The sequence below is a fragment of the Pyrus communis genome, chromosome 4, assembly GCF_963583255.1.
Source record: "Pyrus communis chromosome 4, drPyrComm1.1, whole genome shotgun sequence".
In the NCBI taxonomy this organism is placed as follows: Eukaryota; Viridiplantae; Streptophyta; class Magnoliopsida; order Rosales; family Rosaceae; genus Pyrus; species Pyrus communis.
In genome coordinates this window covers 8,332,006-8,350,739 of record NC_084806.1, presented here as the reverse complement: position 1 = coordinate 8,350,739, position 18,734 = coordinate 8,332,006, and the positions used below count along the sequence as shown (strand labels likewise).

The 18,734-nt window shown below is 37.8% G+C and overlaps 4 protein-coding genes across 4 annotated transcripts; 3 read left to right on the top strand and 1 right to left on the bottom strand.

Moving 5' to 3' along the window:
* Positions 1–548: 548 nt before the first annotated feature.
* Positions 549–2,591, top strand: LOC137733012 (diacylglycerol O-acyltransferase 3-like). The gene is made up of 2 exons (XM_068472238.1): positions 549–1,072; positions 1,400–2,591. Exons 1-2 carry the CDS (start codon positions 698–700, stop codon positions 2,147–2,149), a joined length of 1,125 nt encoding a protein of 374 aa, XP_068328339.1. The 5' UTR covers positions 549–697; the 3' UTR covers positions 2,150–2,591.
* A 578-nt stretch (positions 2,592–3,169) lies between these two features.
* LOC137733013 (large ribosomal subunit protein eL19y) lies at positions 3,170–3,874 on the top strand. The gene has a single exon (XM_068472239.1). The coding sequence runs from the start codon at positions 3,192–3,194 to the stop codon at positions 3,798–3,800; it is 609 nt and encodes a 202-aa protein (XP_068328340.1). The 5' UTR covers positions 3,170–3,191; the 3' UTR covers positions 3,801–3,874.
* A 963-nt stretch (positions 3,875–4,837) lies between these two features.
* Positions 4,838–9,868, top strand: LOC137733011 (proline--tRNA ligase, cytoplasmic-like). Its single transcript, XM_068472237.1, has 13 exons — positions 4,838–4,957; positions 5,270–5,326; positions 5,414–5,499; positions 5,577–5,669; positions 6,109–6,225; positions 6,603–6,790; positions 7,089–7,155; positions 7,316–7,438; positions 7,571–7,723; positions 8,204–8,488; positions 8,888–9,106; positions 9,301–9,394; positions 9,529–9,868. The coding sequence occupies exons 2-13, from the start codon at positions 5,287–5,289 to the stop codon at positions 9,591–9,593; spliced, it is 1,530 nt and encodes a 509-aa protein (XP_068328338.1). The 5' UTR covers positions 4,838–4,957; positions 5,270–5,286; the 3' UTR covers positions 9,594–9,868.
* Positions 9,869–10,090: 222 nt separating this feature from the next.
* LOC137733009 (uncharacterized) lies at positions 10,091–17,729 on the bottom strand. Its single transcript, XM_068472236.1, has 24 exons — positions 17,312–17,729; positions 17,073–17,136; positions 16,577–16,665; positions 16,437–16,492; positions 16,216–16,291; positions 15,970–16,036; positions 15,673–15,739; positions 15,438–15,504; positions 14,734–14,817; positions 14,616–14,657; positions 14,325–14,480; positions 13,256–13,333; positions 12,809–12,877; positions 12,650–12,715; positions 12,442–12,570; positions 12,272–12,328; positions 11,928–12,017; positions 11,702–11,767; positions 11,495–11,563; positions 11,321–11,425; positions 11,039–11,164; positions 10,852–10,910; positions 10,737–10,773; positions 10,091–10,638 (listed from the first exon to the last, which is right to left on the bottom strand). Exons 1-24 carry the CDS (start codon positions 17,558–17,560, stop codon positions 10,420–10,422), a joined length of 2,187 nt encoding a protein of 728 aa, XP_068328337.1. The 5' UTR covers positions 17,561–17,729; the 3' UTR covers positions 10,091–10,419.
* Between the last annotated feature and the right edge of the window lie 1,005 nt (positions 17,730–18,734).

The window sequence follows — 18,734 nt, the reverse complement described above, 5'->3', positions numbered from 1 at the left end:
TCACCCATCATGGGATTGCTCTAGCCCCCTTCTCGCTTAACTTCGGAGTTCCAATGGAACCCGAAACCAGTGAGCTCCCAAAAGGCCTTGTGCTAGGTAGGAATGAGAATATACATATAAGAATCGCTCCCTAGACGATATGGGATGTCACATTGTAAATATGATATCCACATTTATACTGATGTGACTACCAAATTTATGTCACGTAGCAAAAAATAATTTTTTTATACATTTAAAAATAATTAATTAAACAAAAGTTATTATAAAAAATAAAAAAAAAAAGACACAAATTAACAAACCCAGAAACCCATCCCTTTCCCTTCCCCTTCCCCGCAACCCCCTCCTCCATCTCCCACCCTCGGATACATCGAAAGGTGAAGGCTGTACCCTATTCGTGTGGACAACAGAAAACTGCCGCAAGCTTCCAGATGCCCTACACCCGCCATTCCACGTCATCATCAGCCAATTACAAACGTCCGCGTGGCTCTAACATTAAAACCAAGCCTTCTTCTACGTTCCCTCCTCACTCTCTTCTCCCTTCAAGGAAAGCTACCCAGACGCAAGCTCTGATCTTTACGATTTAAAACGACGGTCTCTTAATCCGTTTCCTTTGCAATACTACAACTGTTTATTCTTCCATACGGTGCGTTTTGTGGGTTTACAGTTTCCAAATTTTCATCATCGTGTTTGAAGAGCCATGGAGGTCTCCGGCGCCGTTTCCCGCCAAGTTCCGTGCTTTTCCGCCGCTAAAATCGACACCACCGCCCGTTCTTGTACGACTTCGTTTAGCTGCGAGCTTCGCGCTCTGGGTCGCAGAGAATTTGGAGTTTCGTTGATAATCAGAAGGCCTCGCCGGCATTTGAATTCTGGGTTTAGCGACGACGGACGTTTACAGTATTATCAGGTGGGTCCCATGTGCGGTGGTATGAAAGAGAAGGAGAAGGAGATCAAGAAGAAGATGAAGTTGCTCAAGGGGTTGTCGAAGGACTTGGCGGCGTATTCTCAGATGGGTTTTGGACCTTTGGATTCTCAGGAGGGTTTGGCCCCTCAATTTCAGGGGAAGCTGATCTCGGTATGTTTCTGTTCGTTTGACTTTTATATCTGTAATTTTATTCATGTCTGTAATTATACTTGAATTGGGCTTTTTATGTGTTCCCCTTCGGATTTTCATGGTAAAAATCCAATCTTTGTACTGTGAATTTTGCAACTCTACATTTTGAAGGTAGGTTTTTTTTTTTTTTTTTTACTTAACATAGCTTAGATCGTATCTCAATTTATAAGAGTTCGAATCTTGTGGGAAGAATGAGTCAGATGTGTTTTAATTTACGCTAAATCGGGTTCTGGTACTCATGATTTACTGAGCTGAAGTGATTAAATGCGTAATTTTCTCTATGTGCAGGAAGGTGCAGAGGAATTATTGTTAAAACAATTGGAACAGCTGAGAGCAGAGGAGAAGGAATTGAAGAGGAAGAGGAAAGAAGAGAAGGCAAGGTTTAAAGCCGAGTGGATGAAAACCATGGTTGACAGTGAATCATCGTCATCTTTATCATCTGAATCGAGTGGCAGTGAGTGCGGGGATGCGGTAGACATGAAGCGCCTGCAAACTGAAGTCCCAGCGCAACCGATGGTGGATGTTTTGCAGCCATTCGCTCATCAAGAAGGGGCATCGTTGACCATACTGAGCTCGCTAACAACTCATCAAGAGAACACAACTGTCGATAATGGCATTGAACTTGGGATATTACAGATTGGTCAGAAAGCGGAATGCTGCAATGGAACTAGTACTAGTTGCAGTAGCAGTGGTAGTATTGGCATTGATGACGCAGTAAGTAGCTCAGTTGTCGGAGTATCTGCGAAGAGGATTGAGGTGTGCATGGGAAACAAGTGCAAGAAATCAGGAGGCGGAGCATTGTTGAAAGAATTTGAGAGGCAGATGGTTGTTGAAGGGACTGTTGTAGGGGTCAAGTGTATGGGAAAATGCAAAAATGGCCCTAATGTGAGGGTTTCGAGCACCATAGATGGGATTCAATCTGAAGGAATGGATGATTCGATTAGAACTCCGACAAATCCTTTGTACATTGGAGTTGGCATGGAAGATGTGAGCCTCATTGTGGCTAATTTAATTGGTGAAGACAGCAAGGAATTGTAGCTTGTTCCTGCAGCTTAGGTTTAGCTTTTTTATTGGTCTGCAAGGGATATGGCATTGGATTGGTTTGTTTTTTGGTGTAATGTGTGTCTTGTGACTTTTAAGTTTGCATTTTTACTGTCATGCCCACGGGCCCCAGTTCTTTTTAACTTTTTATCTTTTTGTTACTGTAAATGTAAATAGATAGGCAGTGTATCTGCAATTACTACGTACTAGTTAATCACACGTCTTTTTTCCTGCTTGCATTTTTCTTTATTTATGACCATCAGATTGAATGAATCAAGTGAAAACACAAAGGAGACCAAGCACGAGCAAATGGTGTGCTGGTTATAATTTTCATTTTAATCTGTTTTTCTGTGAGAACAAATAATAGATGGATGGTGCAAGTATTCAATAACTTCAATGAAAAACTAGTCGTACAACTAATTAACACGTGAAATACGCTCAGAAGTGTGATCGTATTTGATTAAATTTCTGATCTGGTTGGTATTGTTGAGCACGTAACTTTACTTGCAAGACACGGTGGGATTTGGTCTCACTTTGATGCGGATATTAGTTATTTGACAAGAAAAAATTTGGATCCACTTATTCGGCTTATATATATATATATATATATATATATATTCACTCTAATGAGGAATTTGAACTAGGAATCTTTTTTTTAATCGGGATTTAGCATGAGGTCAACTTTTAGAAAGAAAACTATAATATCATCCTTAGAATACTTTTTTCTTTTTCTTTTGTATAAAAAAAATTGTTATAAAGTCTAAAACTAGAAAGAAAAAAATCCTTGTTTAAAAAAAAAGAAAAAAAAAAAGATAATGATTCCCATGGACTAACTATAAAACAAAATATATGCTTAGTACAAAAGGAAAAACCTAACGACGGTCAATTGAGTTTCTTGGGTACCACGCTTCTCATTAAAAAAAGAATCTAAAACAAAAATAACAGACCTAAAACCTTAATGCCTATATAAAGTCCTAGCAGCCTCTCTGCCCACAGCAGTTGCCGAAAAAAAAAAAAGAGAGGAGGTAAGACACCGACGATGGTTTCGCTCAAGTTCCAGAAGAGGCTGGCCTCCAGCGTCCTCAAGTGCGGTAGCGGCAAGGTCTGGCTCGACCCCAATGAAGTCAGCGAGATCTCGATGGCCAACTCTCGCCAGAACATAAGGAAGGTGGTCAAGGATGGCTTCATCATCAGGAAGCCAACCAAGATCCACTCGCGCTCTCGTGCACGTCGCATTAATGAGGGTAAGAGAAAGGGACGTCACTCTGGATATGGTAAGCGCAAGGGTACCAGGGAGGCAAGGCTTCCTACCAAGATCCTTTGGATGAGAAGGATGCGGGTGCTCAGGCGGTTACTACGCAAGTACCGTGAGTCGAAGAAGATTGACAAGCACATGTATCATGACATGTATATGAAGGTTAAGGGTAATGTTTTTAAGAATAAGAGAGTGCTGATGGAGAGCATTCACAAGTCAAAGGCTGAGAAGGCCAGAGAGAAGAGTCTGTCTGATCAGTTCGAGGCTAAGCGGGCAAGGAACAAGGCTGGCAGAGAGAGGAAGCACGCCAGGAGAGAGGAACGCTTGGCTCGGGGACCTCAAGAGAAAGCACCAGCAACCGCTGCCCCAGCTGCAGCTCAACCACTTTCCTAAAAATTCCCTAAGCATTTGAAAATTAAGAAAAGACGCTTAAACTTGATTAGGCTCCCGTCCAAATCTGCTTAGAAATCCGCTTAGGTCGCGACTTTTATTTAGACAGAAAATAAATAACTTTCATTTTCCTTTGATTTTGTTTAGTAAATTGTAAGAGACTTGTTGAACTTAGATAACACACATTATTTGTTTGTTCTCCATATTTTCATTATGTTTTAATACTTTATAATTTATATGTCATCTATTTTGCAATTTATGTATCCAATGCAAATATGTATTTTTAAGTATAAGTAGACACTTGAGCTCAACCGACACAGGTATCCCAATATAATATATGTCATTCTATAGGCCCCGACTAGCGCATAACATCTTTTAGAACCCTGAGCTCAATCGACACAGGTATCCAAGAAATCAAAGAAGTGAGTGTTGTGTGAGGAGAGCTGATGGATTGACGACTTGTTATTGTCCATTCGTCTCGAGTTACTTTGGCAGATTAGTTTTGACGAGCAAGTTTCTTTGTCTGTTTTGTTCTTCGATATTTAATTTTCTAGTCAAAAAAGAGATTTCAAAACCGTTGTACTCTGTATGAAGTTTAATTTCTTTTTATCCAAAAAGAAAATATAAAGTCCTAGCGAAGAGCTATAAGGGTATAAAAAGAGTAGCTCGTCGTACGCGAAACAAGTAGCTTTGTCATATTATTAATCAAACTAGAAAATTTAGACGAGCGAATTGTGGAAATTTTGAATCACTTGAACATTTCAAGAAAGAAGATTTGGCAAGGTACACATTATATTTCATATTTTCTTATTTAAAGGCCTAATTTAGAGTTATAATTTCATTTTTTTTTAATCATATTACAACTCAAATTGACGCTAATTAATCCTCCTCTCTCATTCTTCCACCGAGTCAACCTTGGTCCGTAGGGTTTGGTCCATAAGGGAGCTTTGGGGCCAAGCTTAGTGTTTGTTTGGGCCGCAGGCCCAAAATTATCTCAGACAAAGGAATTTCTAGGCAGTAAATTAGGGCAAAAGCCTAATGCGGTACAGTGAGAGCAAAAAAAGTCTTCCGAGTCTGCTGTCTTCTCTCTCTTTCTTTTTTCTCAGAAGTGGAAGACCACAACTGCGGAGCCGCAAACGCTACGAACCAGATTCAATTGGGTAAAAACTCAACTTTCCCAGATTGTTTTTTCTCTCATTTTTTTGGGTTAATTTTGCTCTCATTCCGTTTTTCTAGTATTTTTTTCCTGCATTTTTCTTCGTTTCAATCTCGAGTTGTTCAAAAATGGAATCTGGGTTGTTCCTGTTGGATTACATTTGGATTTTTTGTATTATTTAGCAAAAAGAACTGAGCTTTGAGCATAATTCTGCTATCCAGATGTATGAAATTGTCCAAGTTTGTAGATTTATGGTTTTTTTAGCACTGCCCATTGTTGTAATAGTCTTGTATCTGGTGTGTGTGGTCTGATATAGGTTAGAGATATCGAAACATGGCGGACCAGGGTGCTAAGAAGTCCAATGCCAAGGGTGGTGAGCTTCGCTATTCCACTTCTCAATTTTCGGGTTCTTGGTGTTTCTGTTGGCTTAGCTTTGATATTAATTTTTCCTGATTTTTAGGAGGGAAAAAGAAGGAGGTGAAGAAAGAAACTGGTCTTGGCCTTTCCAAGAAGAAGGATGAGAATTTCGGAGAGTGGTATTCTGAGGTACCTGTCTTTATCTTTTCTGGGGTTTATTAACTTTATTCAACAATTAAGTAATGAATATGTTTTCTTGTGCTTAGGTCGTTGTTAATAGTGAGATGATCGAATACTATGATATCTCTGGTTGTTATATATTGAGGCCATGGACGATTGCGATATGGGAGACGATGCAAGTAAGCATGCTTTTTCTTGTTTAATCCATTTCATGTTGTTAATGAGTTTTATTTGCTATTAGAACCAGTAAACAATCATCTGGTTCTCAGGATTTTGATAACACGTTCCCAGTCTAGTTCTGAAGTACTCAATTTAAATTTGACTTTGAAGCATGGCGTCAACTGATGTCATCTCATCCCTGTTAATTGATTATTTTGCCTGAATTCGTTTCGACACCTGATACTACTTTTTCATTTCCCACCTCTTGTCTTGAGTTTACTTTACATAATCTCATTTTGCACTTATCTAATTAAGTACTGGTGGCTATACATTCATCTCTAATGTCAAAGTTATGAACTTTATCTACCAGTTTTTATGTTCGCAAATTTCTCTAATTCTTTAGAAAATTTATATGTAACTCCATCACAGTTACTCACTTCACACACTGTTACTTTTCAGACATTCTTTGATGCAGAAATAAAGAAAATGAAGATAAAGAATTGCTATTTCCCTTTATTTGTGTCCCCTGGTGTTCTAGAACGAGAGAAGGATCATATTGAGGGTTTTGCTCCAGAGGTGAGATATATGTCATTTGTGTGACATAATTTACTGTGTTACACGTAAATAAGCATATACACATGCTCAGTTGGTGTTGATTATGATTTCTCATTCTAGTTTTCTTTCCCTGTTTTTCTCCTTTGCATGCCCCCTATTTTAGTGTTTAGCGTGCAACCTCACCTTCTATGTGTTTGCCTTGGTTTTTTTGAAATCATATGATTGTGTAATGATAGATTTGTAATTTTCTTGTCACTTTGTGAAAATTTAAGCCTGTCTTGTTATTCCCCAATCACTGCCACTGTGTTACTCCATGTGTATATTGTTTTTTTTTATTTTGGGAATATCTTAATTGTTTTAGACTACCTCTCTTTTCATGCTTTTATTTTCATAAATAGGTTGCGTGGGTCACAAAGTCTGGAAAGTCTGACTTGGAAGTGCCAATAGCAATTCGTCCAACAAGTGAGACTGTTATGTATCCTTATTTTGCTAAGTGGATCAGAGGACACCGTGATTTGCCATTGAAGCTAAATCAGTGGTGCAATGTTGTCCGGTGGGAGTTCAGCAATCCTACACCATTTATCAGGTATTAGCATGTCTCACGGTTTTGGTGTTCTTATAATACTTTCTGTGGTGTTTCGGTAGTATTGACAATAGCATGATGAGTAAAAAACCTTTTTATTTGTTCCGTTTTGTTCTCATAGATATTGAGTTCAGTTCTTGCTTAGTGTTTACCGCATATTTAGTCACTGTTTCTAATTGTTCTCTATGTCCGAGGACCTGTCACGGTTTCTAATTGTTCTTTATGTCCGAGGACCATTTTCTTTGAACTCTCTTTTTTTGTACAAGTTTGTTGAATTTGGTTTTTCTTCGTATGGTCTCAGGAGTCGGGAGTTTCTTTGGCAAGAAGGCCATACAGCTTTTGCAACAAAGGCAGAGGCAGATGAAGAGGTAAGGAGCCACTTAGATTACTGTTTCCCCTTTCAGTGCCCTATTATGTTGCCAATCACACTTTTAGGACAGAATTGCCTTTTTGCTATACCTAGTCTGATTCTCACCCATTGTTACCTTTCCTTGAAGATTGCTTTTTGATTATACATCCTGGTTTTAGGTCCTTGAGATATTGGAACTGTACCGGAGGATATACGAGGACTATTTGGCAGTTCCAGTTGTGAAGGGAAAAAAGAGTGAGAATGAGAAATTTGCTGGTGGTCTTTATACTACTAGTGTGGAGGTACTTCATATGTTCTTTATATATATATATATATATATATATATATATATATATATATATATATATATAATTTGATCTTCCTTCTTATGCCTCTACTATGGTAAGCTTGAGTGTATTAATTAATGCATGCAGGCTTTTATTCCAAATACTGGCCGTGGTGTACAAGGTGCCACCTCACATTGTTTGGGTCAAAATTTTGCTAAAATGTTTGAGATTAATTTTGAAAATGAAAACAGAGAAAAGGGCATGGTTTGGCAAAACTCTTGGGCATACAGCACTCGAACGGTAACTTTGCTCTCTTCTCTTTTCTGTGTTAAAGTTTGATTCAAAGTCTATTCTATACAAGAACACTTTTTCTTTTCTCTGGAAATTAATTACTCTTGCCATGCATCAAGCACGTTTTTGGTCATCATGCATCAACACAGTACCAATATCTATCTTTTATGCAATTTATTTTTATGTTGACGCAAGTCTGAAACTATTGAACATTCTACATGGGTAGGTGCATTGTCCATGTTAAGCAACATAATCCTCAGTACCTTAGGCCAATTATTCTCTTTTTGGTGAATAGGATAATATGTTTTTGCTAGTGCACAAAGTTTAACTTAGAGACAATGATGTGTCTGTCATGTAAAGTTTAACTTAGAGACAATGCATAATGTTTACTATTTCCACCACCAAATGCCAATTTTTTTCTATAATGTCACGCCACTGTTGCTATTACCATCCACATAATGTTGTTATCATTTTTGGTATTTTGTTTAGATTGGAGTGATGGTGATGGTGCACGGAGATGACAAAGGCTTGGTATTGCCACCTAAAGTGGCAGCAATTCAGGCTATTGTGGTTCCAGTGCCTTACAAGGATACTCCTATGGAAGAAATATATGATGCCTGCTTGAAAACTGTGGATACCTTGACGAAAGCTGGTATTCGTGCTGAGGCAGATTTAAGTGACAACCAAACTCCTGGTTGGAAGTATTCACATTGGGAGATGAAAGGTGTTCCTCTAAGGATTGAAATTGGACCAAAGGATCTGCAAAAGAATCAAGTGAGGCCGTTCTTCCATTTAATTCGTTATTTTCTATCTAGTTGCTCATATTTGCTTCTGGTTTTTTGTCCTGTTGAGTTAGTTTGTCATTAGGCCTAGGGGCCTGATTTGCACAGATCTCATGGTTTTATTTCTGGGCCTTATCATGAATGTGAGCTGCTAAAAGCCTAAAGGGCAGGTCCGGTAAAATATTTGGCATATCAGGTTTTTGGCGAGTCTTGTATATTCGAGTATGACATGTTAAGATTTATCTTTATCCTCTTAATATTAGGGTCAGGAGCTGTATGGTGTGTGGACAAGCTAACATTAGTTAAGCTTGTTCCTTACCGTTCTTGGATTAACCCTTGGAGATCGAGGTGTCCAAGACATGGCAAACAATGACATAATTCTTGATTTTAGGTTCGCGTTGTCCGCCGTGACAATTCAGCAAAAGAGGACATTCCTGTGAGCATGTTGGTTGAGCAAGTACAAGACATCTTGGCTAAAATTCACGAAAATCTGTTCAATGTTGCAAAGGAAAAACGAGATGCTTCTATCAAGGTTGCAAAGACATGGGAAGAATTCATGGAAGCTCTAAACCAAAAGAAAATGATCTTGGCTCCTTGGTGTGATGAACAGGTATTGTTATCACTGTCACTTATATTACAATCTATCATGATATTTCTCTGTTCTGTTGTAATCTTACGGTTGTGTCTTTATTACACAATGGGATTGTCAATGTCACGTTAATTTTTTTACTGGTTAGGTTCTTATATCAGCACTCTTTTTGCTGTCATCGTCTTTCCTTTTACTGTTTATTTCATATTTATCAGGAAGTAGAAGAGGACGTGAAAAAACGGACAAAGGGTGAAATCGGAGCAGCCAAGTCACTTTGTACTCCATTTGAGCAGCCCGAGCTTCCTGAAGGTACACTTTTAAAATTACTTCGAAACTTCATAACATTTTTGCAATTTATGATCGGCAGTTATCTCTTTAGCGTTGTGCATTCGTTGCAAAGTAGTGCCGTAGTGTTCAGAAATTGAAAATGGACTTCTGTGCAGGGACACTTTGCTTTGCCTCTGGAAAACCAGCCAAGAAATGGACCTACTGGGGCAGGAGTTACTAGACAACTTTTCAAATTACGTTGGTTGGGCTAATATTTTACATCCCTATCTGCCTTGAGGGGTGAATTTTTAAATCACTCAAAAATTGTTTTTTCCATGGCATACGGTCTGTAGTTAATACGACACTTGCAGTATACAGTTAGTACGTGAACGTTATTTTCTCGTCTTCTTTTTCGAACAACGGTGTTTGTTTTAGACACTCAGTTGTAGCCATTGTTAAACCGAGCAAGTGCTGAATACTTTCTTTTCTGAAAAGGCCACCCTTCATTATCCTCTTCCCTTGGGTGCACATGCTTCGATTTTTTTTTAAGTTCATTTCCTTAAAAATACTAGTTTGCTACGGTGTATGCCATGTACCGAATAAATCGAGGCTTAATGCGACGCCAATGGCCTAACAAATAAGGATCCAATTGGTCTCGATGGCCGAAACAAGTTATGCTACCAAAAATCGCGCAAATCTGGATTGTAAACATGTAGAAACAGGCTTGTAGACATTGGGTGTAAACAGAACTACTACACAATTACATTAACTGAAACAAGCCCAGAACCAGTCAGAATCTTCGATACAGTAGCGCGTGCAAACAATAAGTGAACATAGGAAAATCCTTGTTGTAACTTTCGATATAATTCTTCAACACTCTGTTGCAGTTGCAGACAACTTGGTAAAACCTCTTTCCAGTCATCTTCCAGACATCCTACACAGGTGAGTTGAAGGATGAACCTCGAACGGGAAGAGAACCCTTCACATTACTAGTTTGGCTTCAATGTTGTGCTTTCAACGCATTTCAAACAGGCAAAATTACCATTTTTGTACAGCATAGCCTTCATTCAGGGCCTTGGGGTTTTGAACTTGGGCTGACTTTTGGGGTCTTCCCTGCTGTTGCAACGCTTCATGTAAGAGTCGAGTGTTTTCTGCTTTGATGGACTGCTTCCCGGTTGGCTGAATGCAAGTTGTTGCTTTGCAGGGCTGCTTCGCGGCTGGCTTGCAGGGGTGATTCGGGTCTGGCCGGCTGCAACTTCCATGGTATTTTCCTGGCCATCGAGCATCTGATTGTCCAAAAACCAGAGTTCATTTTACTGTTAAACAAAAATGGTTTTTCCCCCTTTTTCCCCTAAGAAGGAATGCCAAGGGGTTTGAACTTTACCTGTCCCAGATTGTCCAACTTGCTCTGAACAACATCCCTGAAGATAGAGAGAAAGTGTTGGAAGTACAAAAATCATCAAACTAATTAGAAAGTAGACAATTGCGTAAAATCATACCATATGATGTCATCAACTGTATCGTTTGCTAGAAGGTAGTATACATTGACCGAAGACACCTAAAAACATGAACAGAAAGTTAGAAACATATCAAGGAATGAAGGAATGCATCAATTTTTGCTGGTTGAACATAAACAAATATAAATGTAGCTTATAATTAATGCAAAGAATGCTTCAGGACTTTTACCTGGCCAATTCTATGAGCACGATCTTCAGCTTGAATTAGGTCGCCAGGAGTCCATGACAATTCCGCAAAAATAACAGTGCTTGCAGCTGTCAAAGTTAATCCAACGCCTCCAGCTTTAATAGATAGCTGCATGATGACATTCAAAGGTTGAATTAGACTTAAATCACAGAACAACACCTGAGATATAGCACTCAAAATTTTCAGTATTTCGTTTTTTGACAATTCCAATTACACAGAACTCAATTAGGTTGGTTACACAGAAAACAAAGTATACTGCCATACCACTGCTGCCTTGACAGAATCTTTTTCTTGAAATTCTGTAACATAAGCTTGCCTTGCCACAGTAGGGATACTTCCATCAATTCGAATGCAACCCACTTTCTTTTTCTGGAAATAGGCAGTTCTTATAAGAAATTGGTCAATCTTAGAGGAAATTATGAATTCATGTGGCCTTACCAGAAGAAACTGATATATCGAATCAATCATGGACTGATGGTGTGCAAATACTAGAAACTTGCAGCCTGCCTGCAAGAACCATTATATAACAACACTCAAAACTCTGAGAAGTAAAACGTGCAGACTAAACTAATGATAAGGAAACAAAAGCACCTTAGAGAAATAGAACTAAAGACAGAGAGAAGGATATAACATAGGGTGAAGTACCTCAATGACAGTTCCCAGGTAATCCAAAACTGCGGGGATCTTAGCCTCAGCAGAATCAGTATATATCTGGAGCACAAATGAGGTAGTTAAAGGGTTCAAAGTTAGCTATCCAGTTGTAAAAGAACAACTGCAAGAAGAAATGGTGTGACCATTTCAGCATTTTCGGTATAAGAAAGGAACTATGTTGGCCCCATGTGCCCTACACTGTGAGCGAATGCATGAATACCTTATTAATAAGATTCTTCTCAGTAAACTTGAGTGAATCAACCTCTTCTTTGGATTGGCAGGCCTTAATTTTCCCTTTTACCACTTCCAACTACAAAAAAAGGAGATAAAAAGCAGCTATGCTCTATTATAATTTTCCTTACATTTGAGAACATATATATCAATTAAACTTTACAAGGCACATAAATAATGTGAATAAACATGGTGCCACAGCCAAGAAATCGTACAACTAATAAAAGATAGGGGAAAAGAAAATTAAAAGGGTTCATATAAGATAACAGCACATGAATAGACTTCAGCTAGTTGGAACTCCAAGAGGGCAATAGCTAAAGAGACTTAGATTACCTCCCTGAATAAAGCATTGATTTGTTTCATGTCCTTTTCAGCCAAATCCAAAAAGACCTGAGATCAGAAGGGAGGGGGGAAGGAAAGATAAAGATCATTGATTGTAACAGGACTACTAAGGCCATCCTACAGGTCAAAATGCAGATTGGACAAAGTACACAGACACTGACCTGTTGCCTACGCTTCACAGGAAGCTCAGAAAGAACATCATTTTTTAGTCTGCGAATCATCACTGTTGCCTTCATCAAATTATGCAATTCTTCATGGTTACATGCACCTTGATACAATCCAAACGTTCCCTGAAATTCCAAACGAGTAAGGAACAGAATCTCTTATAGCGTGATACACCATCTTCAAAGTAAAGAAATAGTGACTTACACCCTTGCAATATCGATTACCATATTCGTGAACACTTTTGTATACATCAGGATACAAGGCTTCAAGCTGTTAAATTCAAAGAAATTAATAAACAAATGATTACATTCTAGATAAATATACTTGTATATTTTCAGCTTCTTAACTAGAGTTGATAAATACCTGCTTAAATAGTTCAATCGGTCGGGACAAAGCAGGAGTACCACTCAGCAATATTGCGTATTGAGCCCTCTGAAATTGTTGAAAACGTTAGAGAGAGGTTGAGATCAATATGACTTAATACTTTGAACAAACAGTTCTCTGAGCTTTTACTCCTTGCTAATACTTTGATAAATGTTGAAACTATTTCCAATATTTTCATGAACTTCATTCACCGAACCAGACTATGAGGTTCACTACTTTTATCATCAATTACATAGTTAAAGAAGAAATGACCATGATACATTAGTGTTACTAGTTAAGGTAGGAAGCACCACAAAAATATCTAACTGTTAGTGCACCTCAAAATACATACATACAAATGGTCCCTCTGAAGCAGGTGTTAGAAAAATGGACTCAGAAAAAAGTTAGCAGTTGCAAGCTAGTAATCGGTTCACAAGAGAGAAAGACCTTTATGACAGGAAGGCAAGCACTTGTCCTTTTTGCTTGAGCATTTTTCAAAAAGTGTGACTCATCTGCAATCACAACCTGAACAAGAAGTTAATAACATATCAATGGAAACAGCATATGCAAGGTACTGGAAGTGATAATAAAAGTAGGAATGCTGATTGGAATTCTCTTGTTAAGACCCTATGAATTTATTAAAACTTCAACCAAAGAAAGTACGTTAAGGTTACGAAGTCACTTAGTGAAACCTCAGAAACAGAAGAAAGGGGGGAAAGTGAGGAAGAAACAGATGTAGAAATCGGGGAATTTCCCATCTTAGGCGATCCGAAAAAAAAAAAAAAAAAAAAAATCTTTCAAGCAGGAAAAAGAGAAAAAAAAACTGGCAGGATTTCCTAATGTCAATTTGGACACTATTTGTCAATGTAAAAGAGGCTCGAACTGTTTCTAAATAAAATGTTATGCAATATTAAAGTTCCAACATGAAAACTAAAGAACATCCCTTGATCCTAACATAGTTTTCTTAATTCCTTCTAAAAAAGTATCCAAGGAAAACACCATACTCTTCTATCCTTAGGTTGTTAGAAATGTGAAGGACAATCATTGCACAGAAAAAAGTAGTTAAAGATTTTCATTCACATTCTACCTTTACAAGTGTAGCACATGGTTCCATGTAATCAAGGCAACTAGTGTACCACCAAATTACCATTCTCATTCCGTGTACCACAAAGACACGTGATTTAGGTAACATTGAGTTGAACGGTAAATAACAAGCATCTCTAAAAACAAAACAACCTATAATTGTGAACTCTTTGAAAATAACTAAAGAAATGAAAGACATACAGAGTTCTCATTATTCTTTCACATGTTCTCCAGCTTAGAACTTTTCACACCAAATCATATTTTGGCCTAATAGATCATTATTTCAAATATTTAGGTGCTTTAAAAGCCAGAAAAAGGTGGAGGAAGCGTAGGCCAAACATACTCTGTATTCTGACATAGATGATGAAAGATATAAGATTGTGTTATTTAATTAAAGTAAAAAGAACATTACACTGACTGTTTTAGTCCTCACCTTAAACTCTGATGCCATTAGTAGATTCTGTATTTTAGGGACTACATCATAGGAGATGATGTTAAATAGGCCATCAAGGTGAATCGTCCCTTTGACGTTTGGGGATACAGTTGTAAACCCACTTTTGTTTGACCCACTGCATTGAGACAAAACAACCTAGTGGAAAAAGAATTCAAAAACAAAGTTTATAATAACTAAAAAGGCATCAGACCACTGAGAATGTGTTCAATATTCAAGCTGCATAAACAAAAAGTGATCAGAATATTTAGACAGGAATAGCGAATAACAGACAAGTATATCTGATGAAGGGATGTTCATCCATTGTTGAATCATCTGCAAGAAAGAAAAAGAGGACGTTATTTTTGGCAAGATCAACCTTCTTACTAACAGAATTTAATACAGCACTTACAGAGGCCCATTGTAAACGCAAGGAAGATGGTGTGATTATAAGAACTGGCCAAGAGTCACAAACACAAGATGCAACAGCAATAGCCTGAAAAAAAAATGTATAAGGTTTCAATCTAAGGCTGAAGTTGGGAATGGTTTTGCACATAAACTCCAATCCAATGGAAGCATCTATATTATATTGTTACAAATCACCCTATAGCTATGCAAGAGGGAACTCCACCATATTCGCATCATAATTTAATATATCAATTCAACCCAACGTTCTTCTAGCTACTAAAAAATCTGGCATCTGCAACCCAGACGGCACACAATTTGCAATGTCCTCCAAAGAGCCCACTGATATTTCTCTGTATACTTTCTCCCCTATCTTCAACACACTTTTTTTCTTCTATCTCTCTCTAGTTTCCTTGAACCTATAGTAAACCTAAATATTCTTCATTTTCCTCCAAACTTCTGATTAAGTTTCTGACATTTGCAGACTATAACCCATATAATCATATGAAGCGCCCAATTATGTTGTCCTATTTTAGCATTCTTACTGTACCGTAATTAACAAAGTTCTACAGCGTTATAGGAGCTTCTTGTCAAAGGAACACAACCAGGAAAAGTTGTATAAAAGTAGAAAGTACTTCAAATGCAGGATTGGTTGTATGGGACTGTTTATCACTGCAGGTACATAAAGAGTATGCATGAAGAATTTCTTGCCTGTATAGTCTTTCCCAATCCCATTTCATCTGCAAGGAGAGCACGCCCCCCGTGCTGCAAGATAAACCTGTAGAAAACAATACTGATAAAGCTATAACTAAGCAAAAAATAATATTTTATGGGGGCAAAGTAATATAAATATCCACAACACTATAGAGATTCAGAAGAATGTAAATATATGCAAGTTGCATATAACATTCCACAAATAAGTAGAAGCTTAAGATTTACAATATACCTAACACCTTCTCGCTGAAATGGCAAGAGCTTCGATTCTATACAACTAGGTATCCTATCATATTGGTCTGGACAGTGAAGACACCAAAGAATAAAAAAGAACAATTAAAAAATAGCATGCAAAAGTTAGAAGAAAAAAATGAAAGATACATAGAAAACTGTCTGGAAAAGACAAAGACAACTCAATAAACCAGAGAATTATGTAGAAAACTGTCTGGAAAAGAAAAAGACAATTCATACCAACATATCAATTATGCACAAACTGAACTTCAGTGATACTAGCATAATCACCCTTTACCTCGAAGGTCTGGAACAACAGAGGCAGCAGCAATAGCACGGTGAACTAAGGGATCTAAGTTCTCTACCTGAAACAATTTGTAACAAAGTATCAAATGATGAAACAAAGTGAAAAAGCAATCCAGTTTTGGTGAACTTCAAACACAAACGGTAAGAATGTATACGCCAAAAATCAAAGTGAGCAAATTTAAACTAAACCATAACGTAACACCTCAGTAAAAACTAGAAAAAGGGCAACAGTTATTACCTCAACATTAACACCAGATGTCTCATGAAGAACTTTCTCTGCAGATGACAAAGAAGGTATAGGAAACATCCATAACCTGCAGTTTCAACACTATTACATCTGGCTGGGGCTCCATCCCACAACATGTCCACGTTTTTCAAAAGTCCATACAAGATATAAAGGGAAAGCATAATGCATTTTCCAAGTGGTTTTGGGCAGGAAGGGGAATCAAGTAAGGATACCTTTCTTTTGCATACCATGTGGCTTTGGGGATTTTGCGGACAGCACCTACTACCGCCTGGTGCAACATGGAATATAATTGATAAGGAAACGAAGAGTTTGACAAGTGTTGTGAATGAACATTTTTTACCCAATAAAGTACCTGGTCATAAGGAAATTTTGCAGCAATGTTTCCGCTAGCATGAAGAAAAAATTTAACAATGATCTTAGGTAGCTCTTTTAGACGTTCATCTTCTTGTAAAACGGCAACGAGATAGAGATAGGAGCCCAAAGTTAGCTAGAAACTACATAAGATCAGCAGGTAGAACAATGCAACCAGCCCGTAATAAAATTGAATGAAAAAGGTTCAAACTGGTACAAATTGGAAGACTAACCATTGGTGATTGTCAAGGTGGGACATTTAATTCCTGATTCGTTTTCGATATTCAAAGTGAAGAACTATTAAATATGAAAAGACATAAGTCCTTTTAAGACCACTATTCATGCTTGATACAAGTAGCATACGTGACGAAGCAGTCAAAATAAGGTTTCATAAGCTACTTTTCTTGGAAAGAGTTGATTTTCAACACTTCAGTAAAAGAAAAAAGTTCAAAACTTCAAAGTAAAAGTGTAAAAGAAATGGGTAAGGGGGAAATTACCCAGGTTTACTTTACATGGGACTGATGGACGTAATACTCTAGTTCCGGTTGGCAAAGCTGCTACCTGCATTGTTACAAAACAAACATGTAAACAGATAAAGGTTTTAAATTTTCAATTTTTATTAAAAAAAAATCCAAGAAAAACATAGTAATAATTCGAATTCAGAAATAAAGAACACTTCAATTAATTAGGCATCCTAAACCCTAGAGACCGTTGATGGGAAAATGACGAATTTCACCTTGTTCGGAAGAGAATTCGAAACGGGTTTCGCAGGGGAACTCTGGAAGCTGCTGTTGCTGTTGTAATTGTTCGTGGCAAGGAAAGATCGATGCACCTGGCGGTGATCGTATGAAGGATACGATGAGGAGGAGGAAGAACAAGTGGAAGCGGAGTTGACGCGTTGCTGAGCGAGTTTCTGAAACGCGTCTCTTTCGAGAGAGTCGAATTCTTCGGCGCTCAAATCCCAGTCGTCGTCCTCCAACGCCATTGTTGGACAGGAAACTCCGAGAGTTGCAGAGTGCCGAGTCACAGAGTCAGTGAGTTAGCACTCTCGCATTTGCAGAGTATTTGAATTTTGGGGTTTTGGATTTTTATTTTTTGCCCTTTTTGCGACATGAACGTCTCTCAAGCGCCAAAAACGAAGAAAGTATTGATGAAAAACCTGCCGCCGTTACACGCGTGATTTGGGCGCTAAACTCCGTACTTTATGACATTTATGTAACCTGGCCCAACCATCAGCCTTTGGGCTTCCTATTTAGGCCCATAATCAGGATGGCCCACCAGGCCCAAGCTATTTTTCTTTCAATATTCTTTAGGAATTTTCTTTTAATCAGAATTTTCAATCCGATTTAAAGAAAAAGAATACCACACAACAATAAATACAAACGAAACGATCAAAGTGCATACCAATCCTCTAGTGGAACATCAATATTCAAGTCAGGTAGTTCTTCAAACTACCCACAAGTATCTTCTGTACCAGGGCAAATCGAGCAAGGCGATGAGAAACTCCATTAGCAGACTATGGAGATGGTTTCTAGTGACACTTAACAACGTTTTTGCATCCTTTACAAAATGACTTATGTTAGACATGTCTGAGGACAAATATATTGACATAGTTGAGAACTTGACATGATTTAAAGAGAATCTTTCAAAAATTACCCGTTCTTCAGCAGCTAGGGCCTGAACGAGTTGGGGGAGAATATATTTCAAACCGGCAAAGGTAAACATGCAACATATCACCCGAAAACTTAAGAAATGAATAGTGAAGTGTCATATATCATTCACTAAAGAGGTGGGAAGAGTTTACTTATCACATTGTTGATGGTCATCTTAAAAAGCTCAGTTCTACATAATTAGCATCCATAGAAGTGAGGTTAGGTAGTCAACAATGTGATCTTATCAGAGTACAAAGAGTAGTGTTACACTTACCACCTAGTTGTATCATTACTTGTATCATCTCTTTAATAAAGATAGGGTCCACCAACGCATGTGGATCCCATTTTTATTATAGAGATGATACAAGTGATAATACAAATACATAGTAAGAATAGCATTTTTGTAGTTATAATACAAAATAGCATTAAGAAATACATACACAAAAAAAAATTACAAACTTTAATAAAAAAAATAGAATTGAAAGAGTATTGACACGTGTATATTCG

Coding starts and splice junctions, on each gene's coding strand:
- LOC137733009 (XM_068472236.1), bottom strand. CDS start 17,560: ATGGCGTTGGAGGACGACGACTGGGATTTGAGCGCCGAAGAATTCGAC. Junction 16,292..16,436: donor ACATGGTATGCAAAAGAAAG/GTATCCTTACTT, acceptor TTGAAACTGCAG/GTTATGGATGTTTCCTATAC. Junction 12,571..12,649: donor GTAATCGATATTGCAAGGGT/GTAAGTCACTAT, acceptor TTGGAATTTCAG/GGAACGTTTGGATTGTATCA.
- LOC137733012 (XM_068472238.1), top strand. CDS start 698: ATGGAGGTCTCCGGCGCCGTTTCCCGCCAAGTTCCGTGCTTTTCCGCC. Junction 1,073..1,399: donor TTCAGGGGAAGCTGATCTCG/GTATGTTTCTGT, acceptor CTCTATGTGCAG/GAAGGTGCAGAGGAATTATT.
- LOC137733013 (XM_068472239.1), top strand. CDS start 3,192: ATGGTTTCGCTCAAGTTCCAGAAGAGGCTGGCCTCCAGCGTCCTCAAG.
- LOC137733011 (XM_068472237.1), top strand. CDS start 5,287: ATGGCGGACCAGGGTGCTAAGAAGTCCAATGCCAAGGGTG. Junction 5,327..5,413: donor GAAGTCCAATGCCAAGGGTG/GTGAGCTTCGCT, acceptor CCTGATTTTTAG/GAGGGAAAAAGAAGGAGGTG. Junction 7,156..7,315: donor AGGCAGAGGCAGATGAAGAG/GTAAGGAGCCAC, acceptor TCCTGGTTTTAG/GTCCTTGAGATATTGGAACT.